This window comes from Anser cygnoides, chromosome 20 (genome assembly GCF_040182565.1).
Source record: "Anser cygnoides isolate HZ-2024a breed goose chromosome 20, Taihu_goose_T2T_genome, whole genome shotgun sequence".
Taxonomy (NCBI): domain Eukaryota; kingdom Metazoa; phylum Chordata; class Aves; order Anseriformes; family Anatidae; genus Anser; species Anser cygnoides.
The window spans coordinates 5,866,557-5,886,301 of NC_089892.1; the positions used below are offsets into that span (position 1 = coordinate 5,866,557).

General features: G+C 40.7%; 1 protein-coding gene across 28 annotated transcripts in view; it reads left to right on the forward strand.

Moving 5' to 3' along the window:
* The window catches only part of FNBP1 (formin binding protein 1), a 97,570-nt gene that overhangs the window by 72,068 nt on the left and 5,757 nt on the right, over positions 1–19,745 (forward strand). For 7 of the 28 annotated variants that reach the window (XM_066980787.1, XM_048056897.2, XM_048056901.2 and 4 more), the window contains 8 exons: positions 4,116–4,202; positions 7,615–7,629; positions 7,775–7,810; positions 11,230–11,339; positions 13,981–14,113; positions 15,282–15,403; positions 15,866–16,005; positions 16,883–17,041. In XM_066980787.1, coding sequence (XP_066836888.1) covers positions 4,116–4,202; positions 7,615–7,629; positions 7,775–7,810; positions 11,230–11,339; positions 13,981–14,113; positions 15,282–15,403; positions 15,866–16,005; positions 16,883–17,041 — 802 coding nt within the window. Of the gene's footprint in view, positions 1–4,115; positions 4,203–7,614; positions 7,630–7,774; positions 7,811–11,229; positions 11,340–13,980; positions 14,114–15,281; positions 15,404–15,865; positions 16,006–16,882; positions 19,743–19,745 lie in introns of those variants that run through there. The other 21 variants (XM_048056933.2, XM_013198667.3, XM_013198671.3 and 18 more) reach the window with 10 other exon arrangements.

Genomic DNA, 19,745 nt, shown 5'->3' on the forward strand with positions numbered 1-19,745 from the left:
AGCTTCCTAAAAATTAAATGATGAACCATAGCTATATTAGTAAACTTACATCAAGGTGTTTGTGTTGAAATAAATTTACAATAAATTAATAAATAAAATAATTCCCTGACAAACTCAGACATCATGATTGTGCTGAGAAGTTGCTAGTGCAGTATTGCTTTGGCTCCTAGGTTAAGGTTCTTAAAATCATTGTTACAAAAATTACAGGAAGGAGACACAACTGTTCAGTATCTTACAGCCTGTTCTAAAACGCATTTTAACAGCAAGGAAGTAACTATTTTAAAAAGTCCAAATTCTGCTCCAGGGACTGCACTGACATTTAAGGATGAAGGCTGGAGCTGTATAAAAGTAGAGATGATTTCAGTGGGGAACTTCAGTGGTTAGTCACAGAGAATTGAAAACACTGTCATAAACAGTATTCTGTCTCATCTGGTTACAGACAGGACACTTAAAAAAAAAAAAAAAGGAAAAAGAGCAGTTTTTGGTTCTTTTCTAAGGAATTGTTATTTAATGATGTATTCAGGCTAGAATCAAAAAACCAACAAAAAAACCCTAACCCTTTTCTGGTGCTTTTCACTGGGGAAGCGGGAAGTTTCCAACTTGTCCTAGGGCAAGTTCTATAAGAGTACCTCCTTCCCTCCCCTCAGTTGCAGTTTGGCCCGCAGCATCTCTTCTCACTAGCTTTTAAGGGGCAAAAGCAGTCTTTCAGTTCTGCTTCTGTACCAGCAGGCTTGGAGGGTGTGCTAGCAGTGGCTGTCTTCATGGCACTGCCATGGTGGGCTGGCTGCTGGTGGTCCTGTTCATAGGGGTGGCAGGGAGACGCTTGGGCCAGTCAGGCACTGCCGAAGGTGGGAGCTTATGTAGTCCTCCAGTAGTGCCATTCACCGAACAGATTATTTGAAATAATGTGGAATATTTCTAACTCAATTTAGAAATGCTAGTTTATGGTTCCCCGGGCAATTCGCAAGCTCATATTTCAAATGTACAAATTCTTCTTTAGTGAGTATTTGGCCATATAAGCAATTATGAGTAGTTGCTTTTAATATTTGCCTGAAGAAATGCCAACATGTGTTATCTGGGAAGAGCAAGAGAGTCTTAAACATGCTTCGTTTTAAACTGGTTTGTGTAAAAAGTGAAATAATTAGAATATTTTCCTATACCTTTCTCTGGAGTCCCTCTAATTTCTGCTGACATGTTCATTAAAAATGTAAAAAAGGTGGCTCTTGCTAAATCTTGATTGGAACCTTTTGCGATGGTCTCCTGTTTTGTTTCCTTCCCCTTTTTGCTACCAGGATGTTTGTATCTAAATATTTTGCTGCCTGACTCATCCAAGAAAGTTGGTGGCCAGCATTCAGTTTATAGTAGCTTTTTCCAGAGGGATGAATTCAAGCCACTGAGTCCATCTAGAAATACAGAGCAGGAGAGGCTGCTAAGACCTGGCAGCTTGCTCTGTCTGACTTGAGAATTTGTAAAGTTCACATTTCAAAGGTCCTTGGTGATTTGGGTTTTCAGACTAAAAGGTCATGAAAGTGCTTCATGATCTTCAGAAATAAAATTCTAACCAGGCAAAAAAAAGACAATCCTCCCCCCTAATCCTGTTTATGAGATGAAAAATGGGTTGCTGGCATTTGTTTCATCTGATAGGTCTGATGTGGCCTGTTTATATTCAGCATAGCTAGATAATACTGTTAATTCTGCTTTTACAATGTCAAATTTTGTAAGATTTCCTTTTCTCGGTTCCTCTCCATCTCCTTGTCCTACTGCCAAATCCAAGAACATCCGAATTTTGCTCACGAGCAGTAATGTTGCAAATACTGGATTGTGATATTACCAGAGAAATCAGACGGGAGGAGGTAGGGAGAAGCTCTCTGCACAGGATGTGTGATCTGTACAGATATACGTTAGTGGAGCAACCTTTGGAAAGGTCACGTGGGGAACCGAGAGGACAGTACAATGTAATGGGTGCTTGGCTTTGGACACTGAAGAATTTCATTTGCTTTGAATATTGTCTCTGCACTGCTGGTTTTGTTCAGAGGCAAAATGCCACTCTAGCCAGACACCTTGCAGTAAAGGTGGCCACAGGAGATTTTCAGTATTTAAGTAATTAAGATTGTTTTAGATTATTCAAGCAAATTGTCAAGAAGCAGGTCATGGAATCATAGAATCATTAAGGTTGGAAAAGCCCTCCCAAGATCATCTGGCCCAGCCGCCCCCTACCACCAGTATTGCCCACTAAACCATGTCCCTAGGTACATGTCCTGGGACCATGTCAGGTCTTTCCTGCCTTTGTTGATAAACTGAGCTGTTAACTCCCACAAAAGGCAGGGTAACAATTTGTTTATTTCAGAGGAAACTGTATCATACTCCTTTTTTGCACTAGTTTAAGGAAGAAGTGCATGAAAAGGAACTACTTATTGTGAGCAAGCCTAGTAGATAACAAAAGCTTAGCAGGATAAATGCAGGCAGCAGAACTGCACGTTGTAATTGATCCTTGAAATGGGAGTGACTGGATTCCCATACAATTCCTCCACGAAGTCTTTGAGATCTGAATGTGTCTGGAGAGGCAGCATGTTTTAGTAATTTCCTTAAAAAGTTTTGGGTTAGCATCTTATGTTGCATTTGGAAAGAGAAATTACAAAACTAAAGCAGAAAAATCACTGGTGACTGTTAAAATGAATTATGTAATTAGTAATGATATGTCCTGTGCCCTGTCTGGTTTTAATTTTGCTTCCAAACTAAAAATCCAGTGACTCTTGTTTTTATGGAAGGAAACAGATGCCTGGGCAATTTACAACAGATGCGAGGTTAATGTAGAGGTACCTCTACCAGTATCAATGGTCACGGCCAATACAAAACCCTAGTCAGTTTGTTTAAAAAAAAAAAAAAAAGGAAAAAAAAGTGCTGACTCTTGTCAGTGTCTGTGGTTTTCTAATCATGTTTTCCTCTTTTCTTTAAAGTTTCTTCTAACCCCAACAGAAGAAATGTCCACTGTAGCGAATAATGTAAAACTGTTACAGCATTTAGCATGGATCAGAACTAGAAGAGGAGGGGAAAAAAGTCTTCTAAGCAGAGTTTTTCAGTGCTGTTTTTAATAAGATGGTATTAAAAAAGTATAGTGCTTAAAATCAACTCTGTTTCTTAGGGAAGTTAAAGCCAGAAGAGTACAAAAATGAGGAACCACTTACATAAGTCATAATTTCATTTATGCTTGCTCTGCTTTTTCTAATTCCATTTTGAGGACAAAGAAAACTCAGTACTCTGCTAGTTGATATTAATTTTGTGTTCTTTTCTTTAATTGCTATACCGGCAGTAACATCAGCACCTTTATTTAAAGAGCAATACTTCTGAACTAACAAAATCCAGGGGTAGAACTTACACCTTCGAGCTGCCGTGTGCCACTGTGCTGGTTTGCTTTTTCTCTCTTCACTCGGAGGCTGGGCTGGGATTAAACAGAAGATGGGGCTGGGAGTTGGGATGCAAATCCTGCTGTCGCTACCCAAGCCCCAGCCTCCCAGCAGCCCCGTAAGGCACAGTGGAGGTTTTTTGTGGTTTCCTTCTTAGTGGAAGTTGTTGACTTCATTACAATGTCATTTTATTTCCATTGCACCAGTTAACGTTTTCCCTTACCACCTTGTCCTGCCTGTGTGATGCTCTGCGCGCTCTTCCCCCAACGCTTGGCGGTTGATCTGCCTGAGTGACTATTACTTGGTTTGTGACTACTACTTGGTTCTTCTGTGAGCAAGCAGAAACAGCAAACAAAACCAAGCACCCCTTTTCTGTGTTCCCTGTCCATAGGAATACTTGTTATTGTATTGCAAGTGTGTGCATCTCTGCCAAGACCGGGGTGTAGGGTGGGTGGGGTCGGTAAAGCCGTGGTTTGTTCTAGCAGAGATGTTTTCTGACCTGGCGTCTTTAAGCTAGCCTTTAAAAATATGAGATGTAAATATTATGAGTGCGCTAAACCCTATTAATACTCACCTAGTATCTAACAAGCTTCCACTTTGCACTTAAAGGTTCGTTAAGCGTCAAGCTGTCTTTTGCTGTAGAAGCAGTAAACGCAGGTGCTGTGCTAGTCTCCACCGTAACGGATGTGTTTTCTTTTGCTGACTCACCAGCAGACACAGTCTTTGTATTTTCACAAAGAACTCATGAAGAGGACTTTAGGGACACCCACGTGTGCCATTGAGGCTAGGGAATATGTTGTAAGTCCGCGTATGGTGTGATCAGCCCATACCGTCGCTGCACAGTCGCTAACCCCACTTACAACGCCGCTAGTGTGCTTTGGAAATGTGCTTTGTCAAAGATAAATGGGAAACTGCAAACTTGGTGAGAGGCAAGTTGCAGCTTACTGTGTTGTGTGCAGGAAGATGATTTGTCTGCTAGTCCTGGAAATGCTGAAATTGGCAGAATTAAAGCAGATGGACCTGTGAAATTCAGACTACAGTGGGAACCACTTGAAGTGTGCTTGGCTGTAAAATAAAGAACTAAAAAAAATAATTCAAAATTGGTTAAACTTGTAGGCTTACCCAATAAAAGGCTTGTAGGCTTTTACAACTAAGCTGTTTTGTGTAAAAAGTACTACAGGTGGGTTCCGTGCATTTACTCTGAATTATTTTATGAGTGCAGTCTGGACTATCAGGAGCCGACCCTTGGTTCACAGCAGTGCAGTGACACGTTCTCTGCCTTGGTGGTAGAGCACTCTGAAAAGCTTTCTGAAGCTTCCCCGAGCTCTCTCTAATGATGATAGTTCATGGAATCAGTGCTTGTGACCTCTAAATCTGATACCCAGATAAAGCATTGTATAGGGCAGATTGCTACAGGAGCACTAAAAAAAGAAGATTTCCTCTTGGAAGCACAGTGCTTTATTTCAACCCTCTTTTCTGTAAGTGAGGTTAGTGTCTGTGACTGTCCAATAACACATGGACTTGCTGGCTTTCATGCTCTCTCATGTGTTATTGAAGCTTGTGGCTCTTAGGCTCTTCATTTTTTCCTTGCAAGACTAAGCTAGACGTGGTTTAAATTGACAACTTGAAACAGATTTGCGTATTTTATAGCAATGCAATTTATTTGATTGTTTGGAGGGAAAAATGCTCCGGTTCTTCCAGGAGCTGTAAGCAAGTTTCTAGCTTTGAAAACCCAACTGACTGGGCAAAAGTAATTATTTAGTGAATGTTTAATGCAGATTTATTTTGTCTGCTTATATTTGCTTATATCAATTGAATCGCTGTCATGTAGAATTACCAATGCATTTCAAAAATGGAAAATGGACTATGACTTATTTCAGCATTTCACTGTTTTCAGTCCATGAGCTGCTTTGTTATTTGTACTGGTTGTAACAATCCCTGATGTGGTCTTTTTGGAAATGCTTTTAATAAGTTCTCTATTTTTGTCATACTTAACAGTGTAAGAATTTGGCATACAGTGTCTGTAATCACTTTCAAATTTGCTGAATTTACAGCGAAAAATAGTCTTGATGCAGATGGTTCCTCGCAGTAGCGTAGTGCCTTTAGAGTGAGTAGTGTTTAGAAACTAGCGCATGTAGCCTACATTTGTGCCTTTTATAGAGCGCTTCATAGGTAAATATTTCTTCTGCACCATAAGTCTTGTCTGTATCTATATGTACAAGGATCTCAGTTTGTGCTGATCATGTCTATGCTAAAGTTCACAGGAATGCTAAAGCAATTACGCAAACCAAAGCTGCCTCCGTTGAATTTCTTCAGCAACACATTTTAGCTCATTCTTTCTCCTTCTGTGATTATTCTCTCAAATTGATTAGTTTTGTTTGGTTTTTCAGTGGCCTCTTAGCTAGAAAGGTAAATTTCTTCACTGCACTGTGATTATCAAGTGTTTACGTACCAGTAGAATGAACTTCAGAGGGAAGTTTAACTGCTGCATTGTTACTGAATGTGTCGGTTCAAAAGGAATATTTCACTATTTATTTTAAGACCATATAGTTTCCTTGAACGGTTGGCATATATCACTGTATAAATTCTAACTAACGATAATGACTGTATTTGAAAATTTTGTATTTCTTAAGCATGCTGTTGAAAACACCATAGATGTAGAGCCACCTTTATTTTAAATCCAACCCTAAAGAACTGTGCTCCTGCTTAAAAAAAAAAAAAAAAAAAAAGGAGCATTTGATTCTGAGAGCACCATATCTGGGAGCTATCAGTGGTAATAATTACAGAGAACTCTTGAAAAGAACGTGCAAAAGTCTGATGATATGATCATCACCTAGAGCAAGAGGCGTTTTCCTATTTTCACCTTTCAGCTGTCTTTAACATACAGCATTTACGTACTTGGAAGTCTTGCATGGTTTGAGCATTTCACAACTGTCCTCAGAGATCTGGTAGCACAGTCACAGTGCATTTTACTGGAAGAGGAGGCCGGATGCAGTTTTCATTTTCCCTTTAAAATCTGGGTTTGTATCTTGAATAGCAGTCAACTTGTGCTGCTTGGCATAGAGCAGAAAGGCACTGTGACACCGTGAGGCTCCCTATCTCTTGGAAAACGTCACGAATAGCAGCTGTCATAACATCTTGCAACACTGGAAGAGGGCTTTGGTAATTCTGGTGGTCGCCTGCCCAAGCACATTTGTCCACCTGTCAGTTTGAGGCCCTGCAGCACTGTTGAGAGCTGTACGTGTAAGTGATGTAGGACAGAGGCGAACTATGCTGCTGTGTAGGCTTTTTAAGCGTGTACACTTCACTTTTTGCAGTCTCTTTTCTTTCCCAGAGTAAGTAAAAGATAATGTTTTGGCTCTGTACCAGGAAATGTGTTAACCTTTGAAAAATTAGATCATGTAAATCATTTAAGGGGCTTGAATAATGTCTTACTGGGCTGTCTTTGAATCAATTTGGTATAAAGAGAAGGGATTTTTTTTTTCCTTGTTCTTGGTCCTGATCTTGTCTGACCGTGTGGCCAAAATACATTTGAGATGATGAGTATCTGCGTTTGAATTGTTCAAGAACATGAAATGGCTTAAGAGACTGCCCGGATGGCGCTGTCCCCAGTAAATAGGGATATTCTGGGAGGATTGTTGTTTGGCCATGGGCCTGAGAGTGAGGCTTTGGCTCCTGGAAGTGGCTGGAGATGGCACCGTGCAGCAGGAGGCTGAGCAATAGCGCCTTTCCTCTTCATGGCATTTTGGCCAGGCGTCATCATCCCTTTCTCTTGCATAAAGCAGCTGATGCTTGTGACTGCGTTTCAATGTATTTTTTGATCTAAAGCAACTTGCATACTTTTGCAAGTTCAGAGGATTTTCTCCACTTCAAAGTTGTTGCGTTAATGCGAGAATCACTGTTGTAGCTGCTGTAAATGAGCCAGTCCAGGGCAGATCTTCACCTGCAGTACTGAAGCACGTATGTAGAGGTACAACAAACACTTCTATCCCTGCTCCTGGCGAGGAAATGGCAGCTGACTGGTAATGCTGGGCCGTCTTGTGAACTTTTGCACAGATCTGTTAGTGTTACCCATTTTGCATTCCGACAGCAAGGGGAGTATGTGTCATTGTATTGTAACGTCAGTCTGAAAAAGTTCCTCTTCTACTGATGCACTGTTGTTTTTTTTCTCTTTTTCCCCCACCCTGTATCTCTCCAATTTTACATGAAGCTTTCTCTCAAGCTGGTAAGCACATTTACAGCATGCCTGTCCTGTGTTTTAATCACAATTTTCTGTGTGTGTTAATGTGCACTGTGCCACATGTGACATGACACTGAAATTGTTAAATTTGTTTCTTCTTTGTGTTTGCTTTTTTTTTGATGTTTATCAGATAACTCTGAATACACAGGTCTGGAGTCTAATAGAGGTGATCGGAACTCAGTCTTTCTAATAAGTTGCTAAAAAATTAACTCTAATATCTAGTTTAGCTTTCATTTTTGTAATCTAGGGCTACGAAAATGTAGAAAAACAGTATCAAGTAATTCTGCTACTGTATAAGTATAAATTAAAACATTAAAAGAAATAAAGGTGTCTATATTTGGACCCTTTTCAGAGAGAAATGCATGCATTTTGTTTAAGTGTAACATAGCTGCAAAGTTTACTTTCTATGTCCAGGTATTACTGGAAATCTGCATCATCGCCTACATTTTACAGCCCTATGTAGTCCTTCAGAATAACTAATAATGGTATTAATTACAGTTCTGTAAACCTTAACCAACAAGGTTAACTCAGTCTGATTTGAACTTGCAAATTATGTGTACAAATCCTAAATTCTATCTTGGATGCAGCTGTGAAGGTTGCTTGAACTACGGTAAGATAAAGTTACTGAGTTGGAAAGGGAACGGGTGAGCCTCTTGGGGAAAACAAATTGGGTGGTCAACTTTCCATTCAAGGTACTGTACTGCTTGAGATATTCCACGCCTTGATGTTCCTGATAGCTTGTCAAGATTCCTTTGCCTTTGATGATTCCAGTCACAAGGGGAATGCGACTGGTTTGCTGACCCACTTGGTGCAAGCATGCTGGAGCCACAAATGACTGGTTGCAACTTCAGAAAGCTTCCGAGGATCCACAGTAGCTCCTTAACTGCATTAGCTTCAAAGTTTTCTTTTTCCTCACCAGTCAGTGCCTTTAGGTTCTCTCTGCCTCTTATTCCTCTCCTCCCTGCATACACCTTGTTCATGGATGCATCATTTTGGACCTGTTCTGTTCATAGCAGCTTATTCTGGGGAAAGGGCTGTGCCCTGAAAGCTGCCTGGTGTAGCTCTGGTGCGTCTCCGGAGGTTTCGAGCCCTGCTGCTGCACTGTGCACCACAGTGACTCGCTTTGGCTTCACTGCAGTATTGCTTCCCTGAAGACCTGTGGTAGACCTGAGGGATGATGGAGATCCCAGGCTTATTTGCAAACCTCGTTCTTTTGGGTGTTGCCATCCACTGGCCTATTAGTCCAAAGGGTTTATACCAAGAATTTCCATGTGTTGTTTTCCTGGCCACAAAGTTAGTGTGTTGTGTAGCTGAGCCAAGCCTTAGTGAGTAGGAACACATCCTCCCCAAACAAATGGCTGACCTGGCCTTTCCCCAAGAATTACACAAATCAAAAAGATGTGCATTTCTAGAAAACACAGGCAATGCTTACTACTAAAGAGATAGCCCAGGCGTGTTTCGCTTGAGAGCATGAAATGTGCCCAGCATGTGCAAAAATTGCTCCTTGACTCTTTCTGCTAGAAGAGGATCCGTAGCTTCTGTTCTGGTGGGAAGTTACCAAGCATGGAATCAAGTCTCAGTGAGTTCACCTGGTCTCAGGCATGCGTTTCCACGCGACACTAGTGCTTTGGTCTGAAGCATTGTCAACACAAATACTGAATTTAGTCCAGCCTGGAGCTTTTGATTGAGGTTGAAGCAAAGAATCCAAAATAAAAAGCTTTTCCAAATTGGTTTGACTAAATCTAGTATAACTGGGGATATTTTCAAGCATCTCTGTCTCTTCTGGATAGAATTGAGTAGAACACCTTAAAATCTTTCTTTTAACTACTCATTTTTGAAGCTATATCCAGATGCTTTGCCTTAAAAACGTATGCATGGCTTTAGTGTGCAGATTAGACTGTTTAATATATTTTAAAGTTAATGTGATGTGGGGGTTACTATGAAGCAAAATGCTATCAACACTAAAGGACTAATTAAAGTACAGCTTTCCTGTACCATGCGTAGCAAGTAATGTGAGCAGTAATTCAGAACTGCAAGGACTGCAAATGACGCAAGTTTTAGAATGTGTCTAACTTATTTAGTTGTTTCCCTCATTTATTTTAAATTTGCTTTCCCATTGTATCGTAAAACGGAATTTTAAGAGTTTGTTACACAGAAGATCAGGCTTTGATTTAGCTGCATGTGCTGTCTTGTACTGAAAATTTCATTAGGCTAGCCTGCTCTGCTTTCTTGCAATTACTAGAGCAGAAGAGGAGGAGATGGCCTGTCTGTACTTCTTCTCCATCCTCTGACACCCGCATGCTTTCTTTATAAATAGCATGTCCTGTGAATGCAGAATAGAGAGTGCGCTGTCTCAGAGGGCACACTCAGTGCAGAGCTGAAGGGGTCTAATATGTAGCCTTTGTGGTAAAGTGTCCACTAAATCACTTTCCTCTAAGAGAAACATTTGGCATTTGAGTAAAACTAATGTTGCAACTTTACTCACCAGCTTTCAGTAAGCTCCTGAGCTATTGAATTGTGTTACTCAGCTTTGTGGTTTTCCCCTTCTGTCTTGCACATGCCAGTATTCCCCCTTAGAAATGGCGTGTGGAATGAGCAGAAACCAAGACAAGAAAAACCTTTACAAATTGTAGATTACATGAAAGAAACTCATTCTTTTACAATGCAGCTAGTTATCATTGAAATCTGTTTGGTATAGCTCACCCAAACTTTCCTCCTTGCCTTCTTGCAAGCCAGAAATTGTTGGTACTTTGAAAATAGTGTGGGCACGTTTTATGTAAGTCTACCTGCTATACCAAACTGGGGCAATCGAGAATAGGCATAGCAGTCTGAGGGCATAAAAGGGGGGTTTTAAGCAGAATCATACATGGGAAACCACTGTGGTCTTCCAGTTTTATCCTTGAGTTATGACTTCAAATAGATTCTGTGGCTTTGACAAAATTCCTGATTTCTATGCCAATACAAGTAAGAAAGGAAATATTGAGGATAATCCATGAAATGTGGATTCCGGAGAGTGTGCACTGTGCTCTTAAATTATATAATCCCAGATGAAGTGGTTCTGTTACCTTACTTTGTTTGGGAGAGTCCTGACATAAATTAAGCATATTGGACCAACCCTCAGACTACATAGAGCAAGCCAGCAATTAGCAGTGGGCACAAGAAGCATGACTGTGACACAGGAGTAGAAGCTAACAACTGCTCTAAAGAGTTGCTGTCTGTAGAAGAGTAGGGAAAGGCAGGGAAGATGAACTTTCCGTGAGAATGTAACTCTGTTAAATAAAATCTGCTGTTAAACGTGGATAAAAATAGATTTTCAGCTTTGCCATTGAATTCTGGCATTCTCTGTTTGCTGATCTCCCAATAGCCATTTGGTAGGAAAGTGGGACGGGGTCCTGGGATTTGTTGTTAGGCATTCAGATTCCTAGCCATTCAGGGACTGATAAGTACTAGTACAAGCAATAACAATGCTTCAGACCATTCATTGTGGTTTTTGCACAGATTTTTGTGAGATAGTGTCAAAATGCAATCCTGAAATGATTCTTTTAGATCCTGATTTTTTCTTTTTTCCTCCATTCCGCTCTGCAGGGAGCTGGGCCAGAAGACTTCAGCAATCTCCCACCTGAGCAAAGAAGAAAGAAGCTTCAGCAGAAAGTCGATGAACTAAACAAAGACATTCAGAAGGAAATGGATCAAAGGTAAGCCAACACCCACAATGAAAAATGAAATAGGTGGTCTTATACAGCAGAACTGAAACAACTGAAAAGTAAGAGCAAGGTTCTAGGGTTTTCTAAGGTGCTATTCCAAGAAAAGGCACAGAGGTTACATATTGCTAAAGATGGGAATTAGATACACGGTAAATGCAGACAATTTTTCCTTCTTTGTGGAGATTCTGTCTTGGGCCTTTGCAGCAGAGTAGCAGTTTAGTCACGATCCAGACAAAGATCAGTGTTGGATACACAATTTTTTTGGGTGATGTGATCTGGTACTGGGTGTGAGTGATGGTGGTGCGGTTTTTGTTTTATTTATTTTTTGTTAGTTTATTTTAGGTAAGTACAGGATGTAAGTACAGTCTCAGTCAGTAGCACAATCAGACCTCTCAGCACTTAGCGGGTCAGCTATAAACATATGATGGGCAAAGGTGGGCATGGGTAGATCCCAACAAAAGAGGCTATTATGAGCATGATAACATCGTCAGAAGTGCAGATTGATTGTTATGTATCTTAAGACTCTGGTCTGTAGCATACACTTCCTGGAAGCAGAAAAGATGAGTCCTGTGTTTTTGTGGATGTTTTTTCTACAAGGCTTGGTTTATCATTGTGGTTGAGAACAAGACCATTTTAGTTACACACTTTTTGTTGATTCTGGCAGCTCGTATTTGTTGCTTCCAGTGATTGCTCGTATTCTGGCTCCTGCAGTTGCATTAAAGATTCAGCATGCTATGTTTGTAGAAGACGAAATTTTTCTTCTCTGAATGATTTTAAGACTCAGCCTCACTGGTATTAGTCCATCCCAAAATACTGCTTCGCATTTGCAAAGATATGCCTACATTTTCTGCTATTTTGCTTTGAAGATCCTATTTATGTTGGTTTGGTAACCCGGACTATCTCTTTTATATTTTATATCATAAAAGAGAAAGGAAGACAGCACATGGTTATATTACTTCCATAGCATTTTTCCCTATGTGGTAACTTAACGTTTGTTTCTGTATAGATTTTCCTTTCTGCTCTGTATTGATTCTGAGGTAACCCAATATTAAAACTTGATAGGAAATCAGAGCAGAATGAAGCGATTTTAAAATGAAGATAGTATACGATTGAGGAAGTAGCACCAGCAGTTAAGCAAGAGTTAAAAAATTAAAATCATCATGACTCATAGGTTTGCAATATTGTCCCTTAGGGCTTCAACCACAGAGCAGTCCCACTTCCTTGCCACCCACTCTTTTTCTCATTTTCTCTACACACAAAGCAAAAGCAGGCACAGGATTGCAATTGTCAAGAGTTTGGTGGGAAACTCTAAAATATAAAGAGTGTTAACTTGAGTCGTGGGACTGACATTAACCTTTCTCCCCCCAAGTAATGCCTAGAGAAAAGCCGAATAACTGTGCCAGTAATACAGGAAATTGGCTCGTAAGTCACCCATCTCTCAGCTGTGAAACGTTCATCATGCAGATAACTTTTTTCCTTAAGTTCAGCTTCAACTTGCCTCACGTCAAAGGCAGCACACTGCTGTCGGTGAAAGCTCCGCAGGCTTCCCTAAGGGATCTCATGCTTGTACTACATTAATGTTGGTATATTCATCATAGTAGGCCCTAAAATTAACAACTCTGAAACCCAAGGCATTTGGCATCTGGGTTGATACGAAACACAGCCCCCAGAAACAGTCTAGTAAAAATAATGTATAACTTAACAGGATGCAGGGTCGCATTATGTGGCCTAAGGTCCATCTGTTGCTATGCTGTGACAAATGCAAACCATCTGGATTTCGCTTCATTTTAAGCAGGGTGAAATAAATATCTTACAAATTATTTGCATTGCAAAGGACAAAATTCAACAAGCAAGGTAAGAATTCCTGGTTATCACTCCATTTTTGTTATTAATACATCCATGTCCAGCTCTTCGTCCTAGTTTCTCAATTGGATTTCAGCCCATGATGGAGGAGAATGATGCAACTGTTTGTTGTCTCCCCCCCGAGATTGCCACCCCACCCCCTGGGCTGGCAAGTGGAAATCCTAGTACTAAATAAAACAGTGTGTCAGGCTAAAATTCAATACCAAATTCCTTCTTTTGCTTTGCAAAAGGCAATTATCCAAGCGTCCAGTCACTTCTCTGCTGAAGTTGTTCAAGTGGGCCACATGGAGCTTGAATCATTTGGTCTAAATGCAGTGTGTGCTTGTAGCAGCGCAGTACATCCGTGTGGCCGAACAGTTCACTGGTGAGGCTCCAGCTGCCAGCCTTGCTTATGTGAAAAACCCTCTGCTGATTGTAGAGCAAGAAGCTCCTTATAATGTAAGGACTGAAGAGTTAGGCTTGTAGACAGTGCCTCTCGTATCACCTTGTAGGTAAAGGTGTCACACACACACATTTTTTTTTCCCCTCCACCTCTGACAATGTGAATTCTATTTTGGCAAGTGATTTTGCTGTTGCTTTTTGAGGGTTGGTTCTATACAGGACAAAAGCCCCTGTCTTGATGTTTCCCATTACCATTGTAGCAGATAAGACTTGAACCACAGAGTAAAGAAAAGGCAGTTTATTATCCTTTTGCTTTCCCTCATTTAGAGAAAGAGATTTGCCCCCAGCTGCACTAACATTTGTATACTTTGTTTTTCTTCTCTTTCAGAGATGCCTTAACGAAAATGAAAGATGTGTATATCAAGAACCCACAGATGGGAGATCCAGCAAGTGTGGACCACAGATTAGCAGAACTCGGACAGAACATTGAAAAGCTACGATTAGAAGTTCAGAAATTTGAGGTATGGGAAGAGATACAAGAGTAAGTGTACAGTGGTGATGTTGGTCTAAGTGAATACGCCCTGCTTCAGTGACAAGTAGCTCAGCACATGCTTGATTCTAAGCAGGTGCTTCAGTGCTTTTCTAGATAGAAATGTACTGAAGCATTTTCTCCCTATCTATGGGGAAGTGCTACTTAAGCACTTAAGTTAATTGAGATCTTTCAGCCTATTTGTGTAACATAAATATGTACCATCTCTTGTGATTGTCAGCCAACTTGCATGCTCTTTAATTTGCCACAGAAAACAGGCGATGCTAAGTAGAGGATAAGAGAAAATGTAGTGCTCTCTGGACTGCTCAGAGGGGTTCAGATGCTTATTTAATTAAATAATTTGAAGCATCGTGTTACAGATGTCTGTGGAAAATCAGAGGAACATAAATGTAAAGTACCATTTAAAGTCTTAACAGCAAGACAGAAGCCATCAGAAGAAATACATTTTAAGGAATAGTCTGCCATTAACAGATGGCTTCTTAGAGATGCAAAATCTCAGGAGTATGAGAAGTATTTGGAATATAAGAAGCCATTATAAGTGTATCCCATTATAATTACACCAGAAGGATTATAGGACTGAGGAGAGGTTTCACTCTCTAAGTTAGCCTATGAACATAAAAAGATATAAAGCTCGTTAATTTTAGATGTTTCGTACAGTCGTTGGCTTTACTATCCATTGCTTGCTTAGCCATTTGAAAATCACTGGCTCTTTTTTTCTCCCCAGATTACTCCTCTTGCATTCAGCAGTCACTAGGACTGCTGTGTGTCTGATGTTCTTGAGACTGCTTTAAGCTGCCACATATCTTCGTACTTTATTGTGACGAGAGCAGCAGCATGTCCAAACAGCTATTAACTGCTCCTCTTAACTCGGTGTTTTCAGCACCCAGCGTCACAAAAGAATCAAGTTTTCAGTAAGCGTGTTTTGTGGCAAGACCAAGAGTTTTAATAAATGTTGAACATACAGAATCTATTTATACCCCTGAGAACTGCATCTCAAAAGAAAACATTTAAATGTTTACAATCTGTTTTTAGTTCCATAGTCTGAATGTCAAATATAACAAAGCAAAGTAAAAACAACATATGTCCTCCTGCAAGTCTAAGCACCAGGGATGTGTGAGACCGCTGCTTTTCCTTCGCAGGGCTGGCTGGCCGAGGTGGAGGGCAGGCTGCCCATGCGGACTGAACAGGCCCGACGGCAGAGCGGGCTGTATGAAGCCCAGAACACGTCAGCAGTAAACAGCTGCGCACAGGACCGGGAGAGGTACAGTATCTGTATAGAGCTGACTTGTTTGGACTGATATGGAACTTGATTTCCTGAGCTTTAAACAGGAAAACTGTTGCTCTGCAACGTTCAGGAGTTTATTCAATGACCAGACTGAAGGCAGGCACTCCATGAAGGGAGTCTTGCTTACTACTTTTAGCATATAGAATATTCCAACTTTAAGAGCTGCTTTTCTAAGTATGATGAAATTTATAATAGCCCCAGTGCTGTGAAGGCAAGTGAGATGGATATATTTTACAGCTTTTGAAGAGAAAAATGACTAGTCTTACCCATTGTGTTGTGACAGCTGCTAGTGGTAGCAGCCTGTCCTGAACATGCTTTGGAATCGCTGAGCGGCTCCAGCTTGAGTTGCTCACCTTGCCTTAAGTGCCTCGTAAACAAGCCATCCGCTTTGCTCCCGAGGCTGGTTGCTATAGTTGCTCTGTATTTTCCTCTCTTGAGCAGCCCAGATGGCAGTTACACGGAAGAGCAAAGTCAGGAGACTGAGATGAAAGTACCTGCAACGGATTTTGATGATGAATTTGACGATGAAGAACCACTACCAACCATAGGAACATGTAAAGCTCTCTATACGTTTGAAGGTATTACTCAGCTTTTACTCTTCATTTTGCTTACTGTTTTGTTTGGTTCCTATGACAAGTGGAAAACCTCCGTTTAACCCCTTCAGCGCTTAAGTAGGCAAAGAAAGGCTGAGTGAGGCTTTGGCATGATTCTGTTTTGCAGAGGCACCAGGACAGTGATCGGCCTTGCATTTTGCAGGGCCTCAGCAAGAAAAAAAAAAAAAAGCTAGAATTGTTTATCCTTATAGTGCTAAATAGTTAGGTAATAAAATGTTTTCTATTCAGTGCGTTTCCTTCCCTCAGTGTGCTTTATCCCATACTTACTGAAGGTCTCCATGAGAATTTTTTGACTGGGATTGCTTGCTGGGGGATAAGCTCTAATCATATTATCACAGGAGCACTATATGAACCACTGTCACTGGTGGAAAAATCTGTTACATTACGTGTTTGGGACTTCTGCTGTGAGGAGAAATTTGTGTAAGGGTAGCATTATTTGGGGTTATGATACTCATTCGAAGTAAATTCTTAGTGGTACGTACATTGCCTTGTAATTTTAGCCTGTCTGTGGTAAATAAATGCTCTGGCCTGTGATCACTGCTTTCCAATAGAGCAGTTGTAAAAGCTGGACATTAGCTACAAGAAATTTTATGAGGCTCGTGGGTGTTTTCTCTTTGTTGGTGGCAGTAGAATTTCCTATAGCAACCCTAATGTTAGGATCACATTTCTCTGGTTCTTTGAGCGTGCTCTCTTGGCTCCAGAATCATGTATTCTTGTTCATGCTGCAGTGACACAACAAAGGTGTCAGCACCCTGTCCCAACATGCCATAAGCATCTCCCACTCCACCTGTGATTCCCATTGCACAGGGTAGCCTAAAATCCATGTTATTGTGTCTTTCAGGTCAGAATGAAGGAACAATTTCTGTAGCAGAAGGAGAAATGCTCTATGTAATAGAAGAAGACAAAGGTGACGGGTGGACGCGAATCCGAAGGAATGAAGATGAGGAGGGCTACGTCCCTACGTCGTATGTTGAAGTCTATTTGGACAAAAATGCCAAAGGTGCTATGACTTATATTTAATACTATTATTATTATTTGCTTTCACAGAGATACCCAACCCTGCAACTGCTCTGTGTTGCAGATAGAGCCTTTTAAAAGTCTGTACAATGCCACCAAGTGCATTATTTTGTACATGGACTAATACTGTGTGCTGTACGCAAAACATGCTTTTTATTGATCAGAGGAGGATAGCGTGGTAGAGGGAAAATGCAGCCTTTCCTAGTAGGTGCTTATTCAACTGTCACTGCCATTGCACACCCAACTTAGTGCAGGAAACAGAGCCATTTGGAATGATTATTGGCTTTCCTTAGATATTGAGGGGGCACCTCAGACGTATTCACAAGTCAGTTGTTCCAAACTGGTTCAGTGAACTGTTAGATAGGAAATATTTAGCTGCTGTTTTGTATCTCAGTGTTGTAGCTTTTCAGAGCCTAATGAGTTCTGTGGACCTTTTGAATTGAAACCTGTTCATCATTTAGTTAGTGTCCTTGGAAGAGGAAGGAGAGATCTTGCCAGGTGTCTACACGGCACTCTGTCATCCTTAAATGCTTGACATTAAGGAAGATCCTCTATTCTTTTCCATCTTGATACATTTCAGAAAATGGTTTTTTGGATGTATTTGCTATTTCAGATGAAATACGGCTGTTTCAGATGACCCATAAGAAATGGCTTCATCTTTTGCTCACACAATCAGTGGAGGCATGCTGAGTTTAGACTGGGCTATCTTCTGTTTCCTTTTTTGCTTTTGACTCCTCATAAATAGATGTGTTGTGTAAGCAAGCAGAGCATACAGGGAAATACTGGCTAGAACACATGCTAACACGTAAACACCTGGTAATATAATACACAGAAATTATTTTAATCCTGTTCCAAAACAGGACATTTGTTCCAAAACAGTTATTTTTTAGTCATTTAATCCTTCAGATTATTGTGTTTCCTAGCCCTTGAAGTTCCAGGTGTGAAGCAAGGTGCCTCATCCAATCTAAAAGAAAGCTGAACCGTTCTTATAGGGGATTGCAGACAGTAGGGAGAGAGTAGAGCTCTCTCTGTAAACAACAAGCACTATAACTTGATTAGTTCGCTGTTCCTGGATTCAGTATTAAACAGCGCAGTGCCTTGTCTGCTGCAGATGAATGTCTGGGGTCTTCTTTTATTTTGCCATCATACAGTAGTTTTATGTTTGTGTTGGCAAATACAGAGTCAGTTGAGATGCAAAAGAGTGCAGAAGGCTCAGCGTCCCTCTGTCTGCTTTTGTTAACCTTTGAAAGACGGATGTGGATCGTACGTTTTCCTTCATGTTCAGAGCAAGACAGAGCACAGAATGAGAGACCCCTTCTTATAATTCTGTGTTCTCTCCTTTGGAGATTGACTGCTCTGTGTATGGCAGTAGTTGAAAGCAACATTATTATTCTGCTGGAAAAATTTGTTTTTCAGCAGAGTAGGCTGCTTGAAACAGCTAAGCTACTATGGCATTTAAATCTGTCTTAAGGAACAAGCGTGTCTCTCCTGCCCAATATACACAGTGTAGTTCACATCAGCGGACGGGTACAGCAAATCGCCTATTTATGAGCAGAGCAGCGGGTTGGATAGGATAGGAAATGAAACAAAGCACATCTCTGGGTAGGGTGAGAAATTCTGCCACAGTCCTGTTAACTGAAGCAGCAAAAGTTTTCTTTAACTTATTATCCTGAAAAAAGAATATTGCAGGAGCATTACGATACCAGCCAGAAGATAATATTAGTGTATTAATGGTATAATGCAAATTACAACATGAAGCTGAATGGTCCTAAACAGGCAGTCTGTGCTGGGGGTAGGTGAGTGCTGCCACAGTTGCAGCCACTTCTGTAGCAACAGTGGGGGCATTCCAGATCCCTTAAGTTCTTCCATTAATTTTGCTGGACTTTAAGAACAAAATCAACCGTATGAGTGAATATCTGATGTAAATTAACTATAATATTTACATCTTTTTTCTCAAATCTCTGATGAAAAAGAAAAGCTAAAATTTAAATTCCCATAAAATGTCACAGTAGCAGTATAAAGATTTGTGGGAAATGCTGCTGCATTTAAAAGTCAAACCTTATTGCAAGTTGAATATTTCTCATTTGATATTAATACATTAGTAGAAGTGACTTATTCAGTCCTTGCATACTTAAAATGGGAACTACAACTTTCCTGAAAATGTCACTGTAAGTGCTAAAGCATTTATAAACTTTGGTAATTCTTTCCTGCTTTTGAAAAGATGCTCGAGCAGCTGGTACCTCTAAATGTAGTTGTGTGAAGCGTAAGAGCATTTCCACCAAATGAGCACATTCATGACTCCTCCAGCCAGCAGAATCGATAGTATTGCAGGCTTGCCTGCACGACGAAGTTTTGCCTGTCATGAGCTGCAGGTTCCTGAGAATGGGGTTGTTAAATGCACTGTGAAAAGCCACTCAGCAGCTGGTGTGCTTTTTTGGTTAGCTGAAAGCTGTGTTGTCAGGGCTCTAGTGCTAGAGCACCTGAGATGGATGGGACAGGTAAGTCGTGTGCTGCAGCCACCCTTCTGACCGCAGTCCTCGTGCGAGCGAGGCTAGGGCGATGTGTTTCTGCAAATACTTGTATGAGGGCTGCCTGTAAAGTTTACAATACCTCCAGTCAGAGGCTGGTAGCAAACCCTATTGAAAAAGAACGGTAATGTCTATCTTGTTTTGCCTTTTTTTTTTTTT